General features: G+C 37.3%; 1 protein-coding gene across 2 annotated transcripts in view; it reads left to right on the top strand.

Annotated features, from left to right (window-relative positions):
• LOC131427193 (hemicentin-2-like) overlaps positions 1–22802 on the top strand; it is a 927120-nt gene that overhangs the window by 892309 nt on the left and 12009 nt on the right. Inside the window, exons 5-7 of one of the 2 annotated variants that reach the window (XM_058590173.1) lie at positions 14382–16535; positions 16595–16978; positions 17310–17339. In XM_058590173.1, coding sequence (XP_058446156.1) covers positions 14382–16535; positions 16595–16978; positions 17310–17311 — 2540 coding nt within the window. In that variant the 3' untranslated portion in view covers positions 17312–17339. The remainder of the gene's footprint in view (positions 1–14381; positions 16536–16594; positions 16979–17309; positions 17340–22802) is intronic. The other variant, XM_058590172.1, reaches the window with a different exon arrangement.

Raw genomic sequence — 22802 nt, 5'->3', positions numbered from 1 at the left:
CATAGCTCAGTTGTTACTTGACCAATTTCGATAAATTTTTCACCCTCGAATTTTGCGAAGTTTGTAGATTATTTTAAGTATATCATTATTGGCAATCTTTTAGGAAAAACTAATGAAAATCAGATTTTTCCCGTTCCAAGTTTTTTTTCGAGCTCAAAACGTGCCCTATCTGCATTCATGCGGCACCTGCATCGCGAATCGGATATTAAAAACCTCAACTTTACCGAGTCATAACTTTGTTGTTAGTCAACCGATCTTCAAAATTTGTTCACCATTGGAAAGGTACTACTTCCACAAATAAAATGCACTGAAAAAAACTAAAAATAGGGTTGTCTACCCAAAGTTATAATGAAAACTGTAGATAGATGACCTAAGAAAAGATGAGACTTTTTACTATGATCGTTAATATCTCGAAATTCAAAGCGATGACCTATATATTTTTATATATCATTCAATTGCTAGTGATACCAGCTACAATTTTCGCTCAATTACCATTCCTACACAATCAGAAGAAAACATTGAGAAATCGATGAATTTATAAATATATATGAATTTTTTATTTTTTTTCACATGTTTCTATATAACTCGAAAACTAAAGCGATGACATGTACATTTTTTTAATTCAAAATATTGGAATCATTACCAGAAACAATGTATTGATGATCAAAATTATATATCCGTTCAAAGAATCTCAAGAAATTTGGTACAAATACAGAGAATTTGTGTTATTGGGAAAATTTTGCCAAACAACATGAAATCAAAACTATTAAATTTTATGACATATATTTTTTTATTATTTTAGTTGGAAATTTATTATAAACAAAATTTACAAAAAAAAACTGAAACTTGGATTTCACTGAAAATTTTAATATTTTTAGTAAATAACCTAAAACTCTTAAAATATTTTTGTATTGGACAAACGATCTAAACAATTTTTATGCACAACACAAACGCATTTGATAACTACTAAAATTCTGGTTTTGTTGTAGGTTTGCCGTAGAATCTCAAAAAATAGATAAAAGATCGGAAATTTTAAAATTTTCGAGTTAAATTGCATTGCACAGTGGTCCGGATCCACAATTTAGGGGGACAAAAACATTTGTGGCTTAACCTTATACTTTAGAGCTATGATGTCTTCAAAACAAATGATCAGTGAAGATAAACCATATATCGATGTACATGGTATTAGGGTGGCTCTTATTATTGAGGTGATCCAAAACTTATTTTCCGGATGTATTGAGATAGAGGACTGCATTTTTCGGCAAAACTGTAGATAAACTTATATCGAGCAGCTTTGCTAAGGACATCATAGTAGTATCTGCAACGGTTTTAGTGTTACAGCTATTTTTAAAGAGCAACTTAGGGTGTTCCTCAAAAAATCAGATTTTTTGCTCTAGCATTTATATTTTTCTCTTTTCGTATAGGTATCTTTGAACATCTTTTAGAGTTTGTTAAAACCAATTTTTTAATGACTGGCGTGTTCAGGTAGCGTTTTCTGAACCGAAGTTATGAGCAAAACTAGTTCAAAAACAGGTTATTTTTAAACTGCTATATCTAACATTGAGGAAAACGAAAAAAATCCGTTTCTTGTATTTGACAAAAAATATTTTCGAGCATGTTTATAAAAACAGGCGGAGGAGATATTTTTTAAATTTTTTTTAAATTATGTTCATACATTGAACTTTTTCATTGAAAAATATTTGTATCAGTCATTTATTAGCTATATAAGGTATTTTTTTCTTCTAAAGAGTCAAATTAATTCAAGTGCATATTCGGGAACAAATGGTGTCGCTTTTGTAAAATCTCTAACGCCTCTCGGTGGTTGGAGGTTCTATCAACCGTGCATTTTGGCACCTGCAGATCGTTCAGCATCCTTTCGGGGATGCAGGACGACTTATTTCTTTATGTTTTGTGCTGTTTTCCCACCTCACCCAATTCTCAATTCCCTTCCATGTTCCTTTTATCCTTCCCTTCCCATCAGGAAATTGATGAGAAGCTACGCAAGGCATGAATCTCCAAATAACTAGGGGAACATGCCACTTGAGCCAATTAGTTCTGATAACATGGGTGCAGGGTTTCATTCAGTAAAAAGCATTCAAACGAAGAGGTTGTTTTTCGAGACGAAGACAACTGTAAGCTGCGAATAGATTGGTTGGTAGGTGCTAATCGCAAAGGCTGCTGCAAAGCCAATATTCGGGGCGATTCCAGTTTCATAAGTGCCTGAAATAGTGGAACTCACTTCACTGAGAAAGATGGCCTAACCGATTTGAGAACTGTTTCAATTTGTAGGTTGCACTAGCTCATGCACTAGCTTTCATGTTTTTCAAAAATCGAACAAAGCTGTTTGAAGAATACATTTTTATATGAGAATAAGAGAGATATGAGAAAGGCATCATTACACAACTAGGTGGATAAAAACAAGTTTTACTTAATTTCGTATGATTTTTGTGCTAAATTCAGAATTCTACTTTTTCTAAATTGTTTACTAATTGAAAATTCAAATAATTTTCGAATTCTATACATTCCGAAATAATTCTAAGTTTGTGATATTTAAATTCTAATATTCTATCGATTATAATTGATGTCGTTTAGGATAGCGGAAAATTTAAGATATATTTTTTTGTTCTTAATTGCTAGTAAAACAAAAATCAAGCAATATTTTATTTTCAAATTTTAGTTGGTTTCTTTGGCCATGGGTTAGTATATGGAATTCGTATAAATTCACGTTTTATTTCTTTTTGTACAAAGCCATTGAAATAATTTAAAATTTTCGTGTTGTCACAAAATTTATTTCATTAATAGAAACAAATTCTACGTCTCTTTGAAACAGATGAAATCAAAACGGATTCCAATATTTTCACTTTGATTTGCAGAAACGTTGGAACGCAATATATAACAGAAATTTTGAAATTTCCGATTTTCTACCGATTTTCTGAGATTTTACGGAAAACCTAATTTTAGTAGTTAACAATTCCGTTTGGATTGTGCATAAAAATTGTTTAGATCTTTTGTCCAATACAAAAACATTATTATTTTTAGAGTTTTGGTATATTTACCAAAATTTTAAAGATTTTCAGTGAAATACAAGTTTCAGTTTTTTTGTAAATTTTGTTCATAATAAATTTCCAACTAAAATAATAAAAAAATATATGTCATAAAATTTCATAGTTTTGATATGTTTTTTTTTTTTGGCAAAATTTTCCCAATAATAGAAATTCTCTATATTTGTACCAAATTTCTTGAGATTCTTTGAACGGATATATAATTTTGATCATCAATACATTGTTTCTGGTAATGATTCCAATATTCTGAATCAAAAAAATGTACATGTCATCGCTTTAATTTTTAAGTTATATACAAACATGTGAAAAAAATTGAAAAATTCATATATATTTATAAATTCATCGATTGTTTAATGTTTTCTTTTGATTGTGCAGGAAAGGTAGTTGTGCAAAAATTGTAGCTGGTATCACTAGCAATCGAATGATATATAAAAATATATAGGTTATCGCTTTGAATATCGAGATATTTACGATCATTGTAAAAAGTCTCATCTTTTCTTAGGTCATCTATCTACAGTTTTCATTATAACTTTGGGTAGACAACCCTATTTTTAGTTTTTTTAAGTGCATTGTATTTGTGGAAGTAGTACCTTTCCAATGGTGAACAAATTTTGAAGATCGGTTGACTAACAACAAAGTTATGACTCGGTAAAGTTGAAGTATTCAATATTTTCTATGCGACGTTTATGCCAAAGGAAAGAAAATTGGAAAGCAGATAGGGCATATTGGGCGCGTGAAAAAAACTTGGAACGGGAAAAATCAAATTCTCATTGGTTTTCCTATGCCAATCGTCTGCTACAAAGTTTTGGAATCAATCTACGAACTTCACAAAATTCGAGGGTGTAAAATTTATTGAGATTCGTTGAAAAACGGCTGAGCTATGACAGCTCAAAGTTACCGTTCCAAATTTTTTTGAGGCTTGGTATTTGGAGTGTTAAAGATATTGTATCACCAAGCACTATGTACGATACACAGAGAAAAATTCTAAATTCGAATTGTTACTTGTAATTCCATATGCGACGCAAATTACGAAAACATAATTCGTCAAATGATCTTTTTTGAAAAATGACTTAAATCCGCATTGCACACATCCAGCTTGATGCTGGATTGATCAGAAAACGTCAAATCAATCGTTAAAATTTGTCATTTTAGAAGCTCGTGCAACAATTGATCCAAAGGCGTCAGTATACACGATACTATTAGCTATAATAAACCGAACATATTTCAAATGAATGAACATAAAAAAGACTGCTCACTAGATTGAATTTAACTTAGATCGTTGAGTTTAAATCGGCTAACACCTTCTACTGAAATATTTCCCTGTTCTCAAGTCATGTTGGGTAATCACAAAGGTCTTATCTGAAAATCTCTTCTGATTCTACAAATTTCACAAACCGTCAGCACGTGACAAGCATTCCTCACTGGAAACATCCGTATCCCGTATCGCATTAAATGAGCATTCCTTTCGACACAGTCCCACAAAATAGCTCCCGTGTCCTCATTTCCGTGATCCAATAAAATAAACACTGTTCCCTTCGTCGGCTTCGCCGTTGGAGAATCGGCTCCTTCGGAATGGACACCAGCTCCAGCTCACACGGCAAATGAGACCAAATTACAACTACAATTCCAAGAATCAACATCAGTTCGGCCTCCGCCGTGGCCAAAAGAAGGATAGAAGTACACCCGAAAAAATAGGCTCTAGCTTCTTTTAGCGCAGTTGCTGACGTTGACCTTTTGTTCCTACTGCTTGTGCTGAACAGCACAAAATTATCCTTAATTTCTTCATTACATTATTCAGACTACGTAATTGCTTGTTTACCCAAGCCAAGTTGGCTCGGCGAAAACATTTTACTAGTTCCGTCGTCCCAGTATTTAGTAGCCGAAAGGCAGAAGCAAACTTTCGCGAAAGTATAAATGTTGGCACCCTACCTACCAGCAATATACGGGAGAGAACAAAGTACTAAGCATTACTTGCCTTGGACGGTGGCATTTTCCGCTACTTCCGTCGGGTTTGGGAAGCATATGCTGTCACAAACAAGGTTGTTTTCCCGTCAGTGTCATCAGGTAGGATGGGCTCCGTTGGTCTTCCGGCGGATCTCAGCTAGACTCTTTTGAATAATTCATGGCACCTTCGGCAGAGAACCTGGTTTGGATTCGCAATCGGTAGCCATCGTCAAGCCGTGCTCGATATTTTCGTGAGTGGTGCCAATTTCGGGATTAATCTATTAGTTTGAATGAAAACTTTTTCAAAACACTAGAAGTTTATAATTCAATTTTTGCGATCAGTTGTCAGGTTTAAATCCAATTTATCTTTTAATTTCGATGTCCTTCAAATCGGATATCGATGTAACGAATCAACTTAATAGGTGTATAAATAAGTTCGGTCGGTTTTCTAACAGATGGCGTAACTAAATTTTTATTCCAGTGATTCACCTTTCCAAATATGTGTTGGGAAGCTACTGTCATACAGAAATTAACTGAAACGTAAACAATGCCCCATTTTACTATGAAAATGTCAAACTTTGTAGTGGATGATATGTTTTCGCCGGAAGGTCTTGAAAGTGACTATTTTGATATGGAAGAAGAAGAACGAGCCGAAGCGCCACCAAAGTTCGAAGGTGAAGAATAAGAGGAATTACTCGATCAATACTGTAGAGCTGTGCGCCGCCGCGCCACGCCGCCGCCGCCGATAATTTCGACACGCCGCCAATTTAAGAAAAAGATGATCAGCGCGCCGGTTATCACATTTTAATCCTGCCGCCGATAATATTACATCAACCGAAAAATGATTTTTTCAATGTGGAAAATTGTTTACAGTTTTCATGAAAATTCATTGAAAATTACAGTACAGTTACTTTCCTCCTACTTATACTGAAAATCAGTACTACCGATGTCAACCGAAGCCAATGTCATTTGATTCAAAGCCTATTTTCTGTCTTTATTTAAAAGGTTTTGAGCTATTGGCACATTATCGGTCGCGACATCTGAAAATGAAAAAATGGAACCAAGATAAGGAGGGTTCTTCCGAAAAAAAATAAATAATGTTAGGTTTTTTCCGATTAACATTTTTTTTTAGAAACCAGTGTAGTGTTGATTTCTCAGGTACTAGAATGTTTAGTGATCGAGTACCATTTATTTTGGATACTTTATTTGTTATTTCCGGGCATTTGAAAAATGGTATTGAACAAAATTTCATGATCCATTCTAAATAAACGTTAGTTTTCGCACAATAGAATAAGATCAACGTTACCAACTCAAAGTAAAAACATTTTCTTCTACTTCTACTATGACATTTCAAATGAATTTACCCTTTTTTATAAGAAATCGTTACAAATGTGAAGTAATTAAAATTTGAATTTGTTAATTTGATACTATTTTTTATATCTGAATGAATTTGAGCGCCAAATCGATTTTATGTTAATTACATACGTACGAAAAAGATATACTTATTTTTTGAGTTGATAAAACGATTTTTATACATGATAATTATCAACTATGTAAAAAGCGATTTGAAAAATAGTTCCGAATAAAACTTCATATTTCTTGCTCATAATAAAAAAAACCCTTTGTATATGAATGACATATTTATTTAAACAATAGTCAACCGCAAATCGCACTTATATTCATCTCAATTTCTCCTCTAATTCGATGCATTCGAAAACATTTACCATCTCCATTCACTACGTTGGCTTTAATGGATCACATAAACATTAGGATCGTTGATTGTAGGTCGACAAAACGATAAGATAGAGAAATTGTCCTGTGTGAATCAATATTAAAATTTTTTTATATGTTTATAATTGATTACGCCGAATCGCGCCGCCTCCGCCGCCGATGTTTTCAGGAAATAGCGTCACGCCGATTCGCCGCCGCCGCTGGTCAAAAAGACGTTTCAGCCGCCGATGTTGACAATTTTGATCGGCGCACAGCTCTAATCAATAGCCGTCGCAAACGCAAAAAATACTCGGAGTTACGCAGTCAACAATTTGCCAACATTTTAAAACATTTGGAAGTGAACCTGGTCAACGACTAAAGAAGTGAAACTTGAAGCCAAATAAACGATATATAAGAATAAGTAATGGGAAAGATTCGAGAGATAGGCAATTGGGTGCCGTATGAATTGAAGCCAAGGGACTTCGAAGGCCTTTTTTTCACGTGCGAACAACTGATCCAATGTCACAAAAGAAAAGATTAATTACTACGAATTGTCTGGCCATGCATCATCATTGTCGGCTAGAATGATCATTGTCTAAAGGTTATGCTCTGTAAATGGCGGAACCAGCTGGATGTGGTGTATTATGAGCAGCTGCAACCGAGTAAAAGAATCACGGGGGAAGTCTACCGATAACAATTAATACTTTGAGCCGATCATTTCACGAAAGTACATTGCCATAGTACACCGATAGACACGACAAAGTAATTTTACAACATGAGAATGCTTGCCCACATGTGCAAGTTTTTACCTTCACTCAAAAACACTCAAATACGAAGTACCATCCCACCCACCGTATAGCCAAGACATTGCTTCTTCCAATTATTATTTGTTTGATGCAGATCGACCTGGCTGACCAGCATTTCTCCAATTATTATTGAATCAAAACAAGGATCGATGCGAGGATTGCGTCCAAACCGGCCGAATTTTTCAAAAGTTATTAGTAAATTTCCAGAAAGATGGGAAAAGTATTGAATAGCGTTGAACAAACACACTCACAAAAAACCCTGTGGTTTTACATCTTATTAGATGCACATAAATGGAGCATCTCAGTTCACGCAAATTTACGTGGAAGAACATTTAATCATTCTAAAACTCCATAACATGAAACTCATTGAAATAAAAAAAAACCCTTCTTAATCTACCTAGTGGTGTCATAATGCCTTTCTCTTCTTTCATAATAGTCTAATGAAAATATATTTCATACCTTCATTGAATAATGTTGGACACTAATTTTGACACCAATTGATTCAGATATATTCAAGTAGTTCACAAAAGCATGCTTCAGTGTTTATGTCACACAGTCAGCATCATTTTTCCAAACTAGTGCTTGACATTTGCGTTGCCTATTTGTATGAGAACAGTGATGCTAATCTAAAATAAAAAAGCCTTCTTAGTCCACTTAGTTTTCATATATCTTGAAAAATCACCATCACATGAAATTTTCGAAATCGAAAAAAAAAAAATCGGTTCAGTCATCTCTAAGAAAATTGAGCGCGTTCAAATACAACGCTTTTTGTTGGTTACGTCACTTATACAATCCTAACTCCGGAACCAAAAGTCACAGCCATTTGATCTTCGAACTTGATCAATGGTCCGACAGTAGCTTTCAAACGAGCCCAAGTTTGTAAAAATCGGTTCAGCCATCTCTGAGAAAATTGAGCGCGTTCAAATATCTTCGAAAAGTGCACACACATACACACACACTCACACATACACACACACACACAGACATTTTCCGATCTCGACGAACTGAGTCGAATGGTATATAACACTATGGGTCTCCGAGGCTCCGTTCGAAAGTCGGTTTTTCCAGCAATTCTAATACCTTTCTATAGAGAAAGGCCAAAAGAATACTGATAGCAACCGCCGCGACTTGAACTTGAATCATCGGATCGCAAGTACGTCTGTTAATCGACTAAGCCACAGCATCTGTTTGGCTGGTAAAAGGTGCATTTAAATTCATACAGTCGCACCTGCTAGCAGAATGCAATTTACAGTCGAAACCAGTGAAATTCAAGCTCATCTAACATTAAGTCATTCCAAATAAAATTTTCCGTCATTTGACAAATTAAGTCTTTAAGAATTACATCGTATGAGGGATTAGGTCACTTGTAAAATTCAATTTTTTTTAGAGTGAAACTTTGAATATTGAAATTGTAACCATATTTTGTCAATGAGGGTCCAATTTCGGGAAAAAACTAATCGACCGTTTTATAACTCCTTATATGTTGTGCAATCTGCATGTTGAGAAACAACACAGAAAAAAATTATGAATTGTACAGGTGACATAATTTTACAAACGATACAATTCACAACTACTTAATTTTTCAAATGACGCAATATTCCACTCGCACAGAATTTTACACGCTCCGAGTGTAATTTACACTCGGCTACCAAGTGTCGATGTATGGATTTATATGTATCAAATATCCAACGAACAGGTAAGAGCGTCTGTGGTTCAGTCGAGTAATCGATATGCTTATGATCTAATGTTTCTCTGTTCAAGTCGCGCTGTTGCCATCGATCTTTTGTTTTCTATTTCATTCGAATTGAAGCCATGTAATTTTCAAATCACACAATTTTACATGTTGTTGAATATAAATTTGTGTGGAATACGACGCTCCATCTATATGCATCTTATAAGATGTAAAATGACAATATTTTTTCGAACTGTGAAGGTACGGATTTCAACGGTTTCTAAGATAATTGTTAGGTTTCACCTGACAGCCCTATGAAGACCGTTTGATAGGCCCTTTCACTATCATAAGCAGATTGTTACGGAAAATCAAACCGCAATTGTTTTTAACGATTTATTAATTTTTCAGTTGGGTTGACGTAAAGTTCAGTTTTACAATGGCAGAGTGGAAATATATATTGAAGAAAGCGAATGAATGAGAAACTCACAGAAAAGATGTTTTTTTTTTTGGAAAAAGATACGCTCAGAGGCAGGACTCGAACCTGCTTTCTTATGCAATCCGTGCAATGCTTACAAAGTACAAAGCGACTAACTATGACATTTTTAGGAGAAAAATAAACACATATTAGATCTGTTTTCTGCAAAGTTGGATTATTCAATCTTCTCGCCAAAGCTAAATGCCCGGTGGACGTTAATACAGTCCATCAAATCCAGTGCTACACCTATTTGCATACTCTCATTCACTCTTTCTTCAAATCCTTGTTGTTTTTGAAGATGTTCTCCGGAGCTTGTCTTTCGCTCAGAATATTTTCATTGGACGAAACTCTCTATCCTTTCTTTGAAATTTGGCCAACTCCATCGCCATATTCATATTTACTTAAAAAAGAATGATCTTGTCCAGGACCAATTGCGCTTCAACATGTCCAAACACGCTCCCGAAGTGCGCGTTCGTGTTTTTTATTCGGCACCCAGAGGAAGAGTATTTTTGTAATTTGAAGAATTAATTTCGCTCAAAATATAGTAATGTAGAACAAATTTCGGAGCGAGAGTAATCCTCTCGAAGTTTTTGAGACACCATTACACCCAGAAACGTACATTGTTTGATGCGGAATTCGTACTGGTTGGCAGCATCGGTCTTTTTTTTTCTCAAAAATGAAGATGAAACTAACGTCACGGTGAATGAGTCCCGTTACCGTGCCACGCTCAACGATTATTTCTTTCAAAACATTGAAGATATTATTCCTGAAGAGTTTTGGTTTCAACAGGACGGTGCATCATCCCATGCTTTTCACGAATCGTTTGATTTATTGAAGACTGTCTTCGGTGATCATTTAATCTCAAGTTTTGGCACCGACAATTGGTCACCTAATTCGTGTAATCTGACAACCCATGACAGTTTTTGTAAGTCTATGTTATCGTAATACATCTTTTAATTTGGGCTCAAAACTGTTGCAATTTGTATTTCATATTAGATGATGTTTGAATAAACCGAATTTCATTACACCGGTATTCAGTTTTCGATTATTGAATTATTGACTCGATTTTTACTAACTTAAATACAAATGTAGCATATAGATGTAGTATAATTATGCAAAAGAAATCTTCAAAACTTTTTGTTTTCAAATTTTAGAATTTTGATGAAGGTAAGGAATGATATGAGAAATACATCATTACACCACTAGGTGAATTAAAATTAGGTTGTGCTCATTTAATTGTTTTTAAATTCTAATGGCCGTGTAGGGTTTGACGGATGAAAACAAAGTTATCGTACAAAAAACTATATTCAAATGAACTAACTGAACTTAGTTGTAGCGACTTTGCGTCGAATCAACTAAAATTATATTTTAGTTGATTCGAAGTAAAGTCGCAACAACTAAGTTCAGTTTTGCAATGACTGAGTGGAAACATATATTGAAGAGGCCAAATGAATGAAAAACTCACAGTACAAGATTGGGAAAAAAATACTCTCAGAGGCAGGACTCGAACCTGCGTTCTTATGCAATCCGTGCTTACGCGTTTTACCATTTTCGCCACCCTGAGATGTGGTAGACACAGTTCTACAACACCACAGAGTTGTTGAAAATCCTGTGATGTTTCTAACGCTCAATGACGACCCACCCTGAGCTTCTAAATATACTCTCCTACCCGGAAAATAGGTATAGAGCGAGAAAACTAGTGTTTTTTATTCAATAATATATTTAATAAGGCACACTGCCTTAGCTCTAAGATGCCGAGGGCAAAGACTACACACTTAAAAATAACCCTGTGATTTTACATCTTATTAGATGCACATAAATGGAGCGTCGCAGTTCACGTGGAAGAACATTTAATATTGGGTCTAAAACTCCATGACATGAAATTCATTGAAATAAAATAAAAGAATACTGTAGCAACCACCGCGACTTGAACCGAGAATCATTGGATTGCAAGTTCGTCTGATAATCACTGAGCCACAGAAGCATGCATCTGCTTGGCCGGTAAAAGGTGCATTTAAATTCATAATACAGTCGCACCTGCTAGTAGAACGCAAGTTACAGTAGAAACCAGTAGAATTCAAGCTCATCTAACATTAAGTCATTACAAATAAAATGTTCCGTCATTTGACAAATTAGATCTTTATGAATAACATCGTATGAGGGATTAAGTCACCTGTAAAATTCATATTTTTTTGAAGTGCTAGTATTTCTTGTCTGATGAACAGAGAAGATGTTTGGATATAAGGTTCCGGGTGTGAGGCAGCTATGATTTAAAACATTGTTCGATGTACGCTTACCAACATGGGGCTGTTGTAGAACTGTGTCTACCGCAGTTCAGGGTGGCGGAAATGGAAAAACGCGTATGCATGGATTGCATAAGAACACAAGCTCGAGTCCTGCCTCTGAGAGTTCTTTTTTCCAAAAAATTATCTTTTTCTGTGAGTTTGTCATTCACTTGGCAACGTTAATGTATGTTTTCACTCAATCATTGAAAAACAAAATATATTCAAATTTTTTGCATTACTCGAACAGTTTAAAATGTTTTCGTGTAAAAGTATTGAGTAATATATGGTATTTTAGAGGACGCTTTTTACTGCATCTCAACGCATAATTATCAGAAGTCGAAAAATCAAAGCAACATAGTTATAGTAGATGTTTTTCGAAACCTCTTCGTTTTTTTTTATTGTTTCAGCGTTTTTTTTTGTGATTGTTTGAAGTTAAAAATGAAATTTTTCAAGAAAAACTCCGTCATTTTGTAACTGAATAAACTTCACAAAATAACGAAAAAAAACGTTGAGGTTGGGTATTTCATATGTAGAAAGTGTGCACAAAATTGGAAACGAATTGGTGAAGTAATTAATAAATGACACGGACTATAAAAATGTATTTTCGTGAAAAATGTTTAAACGCATTGTCTAGTGGAAGGAAACATTCTTTGTTAAATTCACTTTGAATTCCAGCTTCATGAAGTACATTCCCAGCAGCAACTTCGTAATCTTCGGTTTCTTTTTTCAAGTCTTCGTCTTATTCCCTTTCTCTTTTTCTCCTTCAGATGCTCCAGAAATTTGGCACCGAGTCCTTGTCTCTTCGCAGTATAAGAGAAGATGAAAGCCCATAACTTCTAGAGTTTAACGTCGATTGACTTGAAAATTTGACAGAGCAATCTTGAAATGTTTTACTATGAGAAAATTTAAAATAATAGTTTTTCAAAACCACCCACCTCTTAAATAACAATGAATAGATATTTTGGAAGGGAAAACAGTTTAGTTTAAGATAAACGGCTACGCACTGATGAGTCTAAGACGAAACATAAAATCAATCTAACAATAAATATTTTTGATTGTATTATGAACCATAGAGAGACATCTAGGGAGTAAAATGCTGCTTGATTCATGTTGATAAGTGGCAGAAACGTGGTTGAATGATAGTTTTTCTATGTAAGGGTATAAAATTTTAAAATTGCAATTTACAACATTAAAACGAAATGTCACAATGATAACCAAAGTTACACTAAAGTTTTTCAATGTGGATGAAACGTATCATATAAATAAAATTCAAAATTTGGACAATATTCGTAAAACGAAAAACATAACTTCGTCACATTAAGGTGCGTTCGAACAAACTTCAAAAAAGTAAGAAATCATTATACTAGTAAAAAGAGTCGCCCACTTAACGAACATAAATAAACCTCCATCGAGGAAAACAGGCACTCTTTTCTTCCAATATTTAAAGCAAGCCATTTATCTCCCAGTGTTTGAAAACTACAATTTACTTGGACCATTTTCAGAATCCTATTAATTGAACGAACAAACTCTGGGCTTCTCACCTTCAAATGCGAAAGTCCAACTTCATAAGCAAATAACTTCAGTACCCAATGCTGCCCCAGAATGAAATGAATCAAAATAAATAAACTTCAAAACCGAAACTCAATTACTTTCAAAGACATTGAGATTAATGATCTTTCCTAATAGGAAAAAGTGGCATCGTGACTTCCTATCCGGCAGATCGTTCTCCTGCGGAACGACTCATCTCATTCTCTCGTATCTATTTTGGCAGCCGATTAGAAACTTTCTCAAAGGAAAAAAAAACTTAGGCACCTTCGTAAAGTGTTTCGGAATCTTTGTTCTGCCGATACCCTACCCCAAACCATAAAAGTAGACCACGAACATGAATGCACCAGCTTCGAATATCTCCTTAGTGCTAACGACGAAACTTCCGCTATGAGCACAACCGAGAGGAGAGAAGCAAAAAAAAATCCAAAGCGTGGCAAAACTTTGCCCTTCTTGTTCTTCTGTTTCTGCCGGTGTCGAGTAGAAGCGTCGAGTTTTCCGACGGAGCCAGAAGAGATTTTACTGTTTCTTCCTTTCCAAATACACAACATTACGAAAATTGTTTCACATCGATCGGGTCCCTTCTGGTAGGGCGAGCAAGAAAACTCATGTTCGGTACCACAAACGGCTCCCGCCCGTTCTGTTATGGCTGTACCACAACGTGCAAAGCTGACTAACTAAACAGTGACTTGTTGAAAGTTTTTGCATTGTGTGTTCCCTTTTTTCTCTGTCCCCACGAGTGTCCCAAGAGTGCGGCTACAAATCGCACTCATTTAGCAGCGATAAAAAGCTACTGGTTCCTTCCGGGCCAGAAGCTTAACTCCTTGATACAATGCACTAATGCACCCTATTTTATTTTTCCATTTCTATTTCCTTTCACAGATTACCCCAGAGTGAAAATTGGACCGGAAAACCCTCTGCGAGTGGAGCGTGATACCACCGCCAAGATGGAGTGCTCGGTCGATGCCAAACCGAATGTTCCAAATGTACGATGGACTCGAAATGGACGTTTCATTAGTTCGTCGAGGTCGCATGCCATTCAGCGGGTTTCCATCCAAGATGCCGGAGAGTACGGTTGTTCCGCCGACAATGGCTTGGGAAAGGTAGGTGAACAGGTGATCACTCTGGACGTTCTGTACGCTCCGGTTGTCGTTATCGAGTCCAAAACATGGGAAGCCGAAGAGCGGGAAACAGTCACGATTAGATGTAATGTGACATCGAATCCGCCGCCTATATCGATCGAATGGTTCAAGGAAGGCAGCACTGATTTTCGGTACGCTGGGGATATTTTGCAGCTACGGGAGGTCAAAGCGGAACATGCCGGGACGTACGTTTGTCGAGCCGTTAATATGATTAAACCGTACGGTGGCAAGATGGTCGAACGGATCGGAAACTCCACCGTAGCATTGCTCGTTCGGCACAGACCCGGACAGGCTTACATCAATCCAAGCAAGCCCGTTGTACATGTCGGCAATGGAGTGACCTTGACGTGCTCAGCAAATCCACCGGGGTGGCCAGTTCCGCAGTTTCGTTGGTTCAAAGATGCCACTGGAGAGGTGTCCTCGAATACAATCCTTGCTCAGGGACCGCAATATGTGATACCAAGAGCACATCTTGGAAGTGAGGGTAGCTACCACTGCCATGCTGTTAACGAACTAGGTCATGGTCCTATGGCAACCATCAAACTGGAAGTGCATCAACCACCACAGTTTATTGGTAAAATGCAGCAACATATGACCAAGCGAGTTGGTGATACCGATTTTTCAGCCAGCTGTCATGCCAAAGGTAAACCACGGCCTTCAGTGCGATGGTTGAAAGATGGTCGGGATATCACCGCCGATGCCAACATGTATCGAATCAGCACCAGCAACAATGATGGTCTTAGTGGAATGGTTACCGTCCAAAGTATGCTGGTGTTCCAAGGAAAGGCTCGACCCCACAAAACGCAACTACTTCCAAGTGATCGTGGTATGTACACCTGTTTGTTCGAGAATGAAGTAAGCACGGCGAATGCTAGTATGCATCTTCGCATCGAGCACGGTCCGATTGTGCTACATCAGTATAACAAAGTTGCTTACGAGATTAAAGAAACGGCCGAAGTGTTGTGTCGAGTGCAAGCCTACCCAAAACCGGAATTTCAATGGCACTTTGGAACCAACACGGCTGCCCTGTCCATGTCATCGGATGGTCATTATGAGATCAACACAACGACGGATAACAACGATATCTACACCAGCGTACTGAGAATCAACAACCTGAAACATCAGGACTATGGAGATTATACTTGCCGTGTTGGGAACTCCATCGAAACCATTCGCGCCCCAATCCGTCTGCAACCGAAAGGACCACCGGAGAAGCCCACCAACCTTCATGCGGCAGATGTGGGATCAAATTACGTATCGTTAGTTTGGGATCCCGGTTTCGATGGTGGCATAAGCAACACTAAATTCTTTGTGTCCTATCGTAAGGTGGCCATTCCTCACCACGATCAGATGAATGGTGATTGTGGAATCATCCAGCAAATCAGTTCCGAATGGATGGAATTTGACTGCCAGCGGGATGTCCCGTGCAGCGTAACACCTTTGGATCAGCATCAGAGCTACGTATTCAAGGTGAAGGCATTTAATACCAAAGGAAACTCGGAGCCGTCCAATGAAATTGCTACCACCACAAAGGTGAGCAAGGTTCCCACACCGTTGCACGTCGGATTCGATCCGGAAACGAGACAACTGGGAGTAAATGTCGGAGCCACTTGTTTATCGTTGATAGCGATAGTCGAATCCATTGGGTACCATGATAATCCAATTTCCACCTGGCAAGTCGTACAAACAATTCAGCTGGCAGTTTCCGGTAGCAAACCAACGTACAAGGAAGAAATAATGGATAATATGATTTCGGCTAGAAGAAGTAGTGCCCGTTCGTTGGGTGAGGATGATTTGCCAATGGCACTGGAAGAGGAAATTCCGCCACGTGTCAGAGTGAAACTATGTCTCAAATCTAACCATGAGCACTGCGGAGAATACGTGGATGCTGAAAGTAAGAACTTGTATTTTTTTATTTTCCAACCCCAAATAATCTCACTGTTTTCCTTACAGTTGGTCCTGCGTACGTTCACGATTCGGCATTCATGGCCACGCCGACGCTGATCGCCATCGTAGTGTCTTGTGTGGTGTTTGCTTTATTTGTAGGACTTTTGCTGATGTTCTGTCGATGCAAAAGAAACAGTATTAAGAAATCAACTACGGCAAAGGACTATGAAATGGATTCGGTGCGACCTTCCATAGTGGCACAGCAAAGTCAGGCACCACCACCCTACTATCCGACAACCGGACTGGACAACAAAGCACTGGAACATTCGATGGACCTCGCACTGGCGATGGAAGATCAGAAAACTTCAGTTTACGCAACGCAAAACGGATACGGCTATCATTCCGGGACGAGCCATCAAGTACCGAGCCACACCATCGCTGGCCAAGAATGTAAGTACCTTTCGGTGGTTTAATTTGTAATTAAGTTGAAAGTACTTTCTTCTGCTCGCCGAGCAAAAAATTTTTGGCTTGTTCAAACTGTTTGCTCTCCTTCTTAGTTGATTAACAGTAGCTGATTAATTTTAGAATACTACTTTATCTTCATCATGCTAATCAATCATTCACCCATACTAATAAACTAGTCGTTCCCGTTCGATCCTCTCCGTTCAATGACAGACTTGTAAAAATCGCTCGAGAGTAAACATGCAATTTGTAACGTGTGTAATGTGTAATATTGAATGAATTATTTCTATTTCCTTCTCGCTTTGAACATTACATGCAGGACTAGCAAGCGCTCTAACAGTTCCAGCAGGTAAATAGAAAACCAAAAAAAAACGCTTGTTATTAGTGAGAGCATTTCCGCATTTCCTGCTCTGCCGAATGGCCCCACCGTTTTTCCACAACGCACCTTTCATCTCGGTCCGGCACGGCGAAAGCTCTAAATTATGAATGTTTGCAATCGCACTTCTTCCCTTCCTCCCCCCACCCCACCACATCAATCCGTAGGACACCATTCGCTGAGAATCACATGAGTGTAATTTGCTTTTCATTTATTGCATGTGCGCTTCCTTCCCAAGCACCCTTCCTCCACCAATCGCACCGGTATTCCCATTCAGAACAAGTTTGCACTGAAAGTTAGCCGTTGAGGAAAGTTTTCTGCTAGCTAGGTCGTATCGAAACGCATAATGATTGTAACGACACAAGTTGTAAACTGTTTCTGTCGTCCAGCCGAGGAACACGCGCAACCGGAACTCCACACCACACCAAGCAACTGTGCCACGAGGACGGAAACAATTACTGCACGTATAAATCGTGCCGCGTTTCTTTAACCCCGAATGCATTTCATTGGCATCTGATGCCGGTAGCTAAACGATGCGATGTTTGATCTACATGAAGTGCATCGTCACTGCGAGATCTGTAGCATCTGGTGCGTGGAAGGGTAATCGATCGAATGTTGTACCTTTCAGGGATGCTCTGTAACGAAAGTATTTTTCGCCTAGATTCAAACAATTTATGCCACAGAGACGATTTGTGATCAAATAAAATTCAGATCAAAGCATGTTACCAAAAACAAAACGGGATGAATAAATTATAGAAGCGTTTACCTTTGCGGTCGTTAGCATCGACAGCAATTTGATAAAAAAAAACGGTACAATCCTTCTCCTGGTGGAATGGTTTACTGCGGTCAAACACTGCAGTTAATATTCGTGTAGAGTACATGCCACACCAAGAAGTGGTCAATGAAGTGTTGCAAATTGCTAGAAGTAATTTATATGCAACACGCTGTTTTATTTTTCCGTACGATACTCTGCTCAAGAATTGAGTTTTTCTGGGTTGTTTCAAAAGAATACATTGTGATTCAGCTATTTGATCCTAGCTGGCAAACTCGCATTGTTTACCAACAGTGAAAATGTTTATGAACCTCAATTCAGTCTTATATGTTTCAGTTCATTATTTACAAATAGAATTGCATTCTTCGTCTGGCAGTAATTTTAATTTGAGAAAAACGATCCTGCAATTGGAGAGTGTTGCTTTTTTCAATCATTCTTTGATATACCGGAAAAAACATAGAATCATTGCAACCTTGTAATTAATACCTGATGCCGAAGACGTTCTTAAGTACTGATTAAAAGACATTATTCGAATCTAAGTAAAGGGCTGTAAATACACACACACACACAATCCCTATTTAAAAACTAGTTATTATAAGATTATCACCGAATTATACGGTTCTGTACAACCCCAGAACCGTTTGAGTTAAACGAATCGTCGCACAAAGTTTAACAGGAAACTACGGCACATAGAAACCAGGAGTATTTTCTGTAACTAAACGCAGTGGACTTACCAAACGTTTTGTTGGCTTGAAAAACAGCCGTAATAGAATATTTCACAATATGAATATATCCTAATTCAATCTTTATTTTTATTGATTATTATTACATTTGAACTATGAACCATGAGTGTTTATAACTTACTAACGTGAGGTTACATGTATATGGATTGACTAACACGCTAACAATGTATATGACTGAGTTGAAAACAAAAAAAAACATTCAAGTATCAGGTGTACAACTTTACTTCCGCCGATTTTTTTAAATTAAAAGTCTCATTGCGAAAAAGTGCTTACAGATGTATTATTAAAAGTATTGTCCATCTCTAGCGACAACTTTCTCCCATCTTTCCGGAAATTTTCGGATTCCGGCTCGAAAAAAGGAGTCCTTTTTTGACGCTATCCATGAAGCAATCCATTTTTCCAACTCTTCGAAGGATTGAAAATGTTGATCTGCCAGGCCGTGTGCCATCGAACGGAATAGGTGGAAGTCAGAAGGGGCGACATCTGGGAAATACGGCGGGTGGAGCAAGACTTCCCATTTCAGCGTTTCCAGGTATTTTTGCGACGTGAGGCCGAACATTGTGTGTTGGAGGATGACTTTGTCATGTCGCTCTTGATATTGTGGCCGCTTTTCTTTTAGCGCGCGACTAAGGCGCCATCACAGGAGATCGCTACCGAACGCGACTGAGTTCGGTAGCGATCTCACGTGATGGTTTCACCAGGTTTTAAGAGCTCGTAGTAAATCACATCCCACCAAATACAAATCATGGCGCCGTGGATATTCGGTTTTGCCTTCGACGAAGTAGCATGCCCGGGCTTTCCCCATGATTGTATATCGAACCCACTTTTCATCACCAATTACGATGTTATCTTTGAAGCACTTGCTCACATACAAATAGACGGCCCTCGATGTCCCTCGGTTTCAACTCGTACGGCACCCAGTTTCCTTCTTTCTGAATCATGCCCAGGGCCTTGAGACGTTTTGAATTGGTTTGCTGACTCACTTCCAACGATTCATCTGATGCATAACATGATAGTTAGTGGAGACTTTTAGCTCTCAAATTGGGAGATTTGATATCTCCTTTGCTCGAAAGCTTTTTATAATTTTGTACTTAGTAAAGCATTGATCGAATATTCCAATTAATTTGAGGATAAAGGAATGACCTAAATATAAACCAAATATATTGCACTTCATTTTGATAAAATATCTCAGAAACAATGACTTTTATTTCAACATTTCTTCGAAAATTATAACACACTGAGATCTTTTATTATTAATGTCGTTTATTTATACCCAGCTTCAACCTTTTGGTTCGTTCACCGGAATACACTGAGGCCTTTTTTACGCGTTTTTTATGTGGTTTCTTTTCATGTGGTTCTTTTTCGTCGATTTCCGAAGTTACACGGCTTTTTACATGGATTTCTGAAATCATGAGTTTTTTTATTCGTGGATTTCCAAAGCTGTACGGTTTATATACGAATTCTCGAACTCATGCGATTTTTTTTCATGCAGATTCACGAAGAAGGTTTGCAAGTTCGAGTCCTGTCTGTGAAAAATAAACATTTTCTTTTTTTTTTGCTATCCCACCATTAATATCCACTGATTCGTTTTTTGTCTTTGGTTGAAAAAAACTTGAGCTAAGTTCATGATTACTTAACGTCATAACGAATTTAATCATATGAATCTCCAGAAGTCGTTGGTCGTACCGCGGCCCGACCGATTTTTTGTAAATTCTGCAGATTCTTCTAGACAGACTTGACACTGTTGAATGAGCCCCGTCTAGGTGGCAACCCTAAACAGCAAATTCCAAATACTACAAGTATGAAATCGAATTCTGCATGGCTTCTATACATTTTATTTTGATTGCTAAGCTAGATGATTAAACTTTGTAACTGTGGCAAAAACTTCCTACTTTGTCACATCTTAGCAGTATCCCATAAATATTCATCGTAACTTGCCTACGAAGCTTCTCGTGTAATTGGATAACAAAACACGTTAATTAAATTTAAACGTTGTTAACAATCTAGAGTAAGCAAGGCTCGAAACAAAACTCGTTTATTTTATTGCACATACCACAAAGAATTGTTTCGGAAATTGTTGATGATATACTGCAAAAATAAACGACCGGTTTTGTTAACATCATTATTATGCCATAAAGATAAGCCGCTATAATGTGTGGGTTGTTATGTTTGCTATTGCACTGTTAACGTTGTTGGGTATAAACCACAATTTATTTATTGCACCCCAAGTTAGAAGTTTCGTAATTTTTGATCAGCCGATATAAACGTACTGAATTGCTGAAACTCAGACCGAAGCGACTCGACAAAATTTACAGGGTAATTTCGAACAAAAGATGAATCGTACACGAAGCTTACGATTGCTCTGCGGCCAAGATGGACGCTTTCGTTGTGTCTCGTTAGAGCAAAATAGTGAAGAAGGAGAGCATGACGACATTCTGATGCCCACTTTCGGGGCAGATAATTTAGATGCGTTTCAAGATGCAAATATTCTCCCATTGTCCGATCACGACCAGATCGCAGCGTTACGTTCGGGCCGATGTCGTGCTCAATCGGACCAAAGCGGCCCGACGAACTTCACTGGGACATTGAATTTTGCGACAGTTGATTAGTTTTGAATGACACTGACAGAATTTTTTTTCAACTTTGAATAAATATATGTACATTGCCTTTCTGTTTCAACAGACTTCGCAGCCGATTCTTAGCGATTCCAGGTCGGGACTCGAACATACGACAACTGACTTGTAAGACCAGCACCGTATGCATTCAATCTGGGCATGAAACTGTCGTAATTCTACTAATTTAGTTTTTGTTATACGTTGAACATTTGTTAGGACGATTTGTTATTTCTCTTTTTTCCTACGAAATAAAATGAAACTTGTGCCTTTTTTTCTACCCGAAGTAGAGATACACTACAGGTATGGAGTGTTTATTAAAATAAGTGATTAGACACTTCTGAAACTCTCTGGTGAATTTAGTTCAAAGAGGCTCCAACGCATTTAAATGGATCAACCTCCGTCTGTCGAATTCGTTGAACAGCAAAATTACCCTCGATTCGACAGGCTGTTTCAAAATCAAAATCGGCCAACGTAGGTCCCGAATCGGCCTCTCGTTGAACGAAAAATTGGACGACCCTTTGACCAACGCAGTAACGGTTCAACGTATAGGATCTACGAAAGACTTCCATTGGAAGATTTTTTCTTACAGGGTTTATTTGTTTGGAATGACACTGGCAGATATTTTTTTGTACACCTATTCGTCAATCCGTTATTCAATATAATCAAAATAGAATATGTGACAAATCTAAGACCATCGATAATTATTGTGACACTTCTCTGGTTTATTGATAATTCGGCTATAGTTATCGAAAAGAAACTAAATCTTTGTAATTCGTTTTCGCTCGGTGCATGTATTTATTTAAGCAACTTTTTAACTCGATGTATGTATTTATTTCAATATACACTCTTACCAGCCGCCACCTAATTTTGGATCAAAACCTACTCAAAATCAACTAAAGTTCATCTGTTATGCCAAAACAAAGCACGCTACCCATTTTTTACGATAAAGTCAAAGCTTCTCAAAAATAGGTAAAAATGATTTTCAGTGTAAATCGATTAAATTAGGTTTTTTACCGTCACTGCTAACCTCAATTGGATGAACACTTTTTGACAGTCCAGCAGTACTGTTTGTAAACAGAAATTTCTTTTATTTGTTTATTGACAAATTGGATCAGACCATTTACGGTCCGTATCGCCTAAATAAAGTTTTAAAACATATGTTCAAGATTGAATACGGTTCGTTTTTGATATTTATTGAAAAAAAGTGACTAGTTGCAAAGTGTAAAGATGATTGTTTTAGATGTGCTCTTCGATTTTTGTTTAAGCTTGTTTGTAAACAGTACCGCTGAACTGTCAAGGATGAATA

Source organism: Malaya genurostris, chromosome 2 (genome assembly GCF_030247185.1).
Source record: "Malaya genurostris strain Urasoe2022 chromosome 2, Malgen_1.1, whole genome shotgun sequence".
NCBI lineage: Eukaryota > Metazoa > Arthropoda > Insecta > Diptera > Culicidae > Malaya > Malaya genurostris.
Note: the sequence above shows the minus strand (reverse complement) of the source record. Positions and strands in the feature narration are given on the sequence as shown.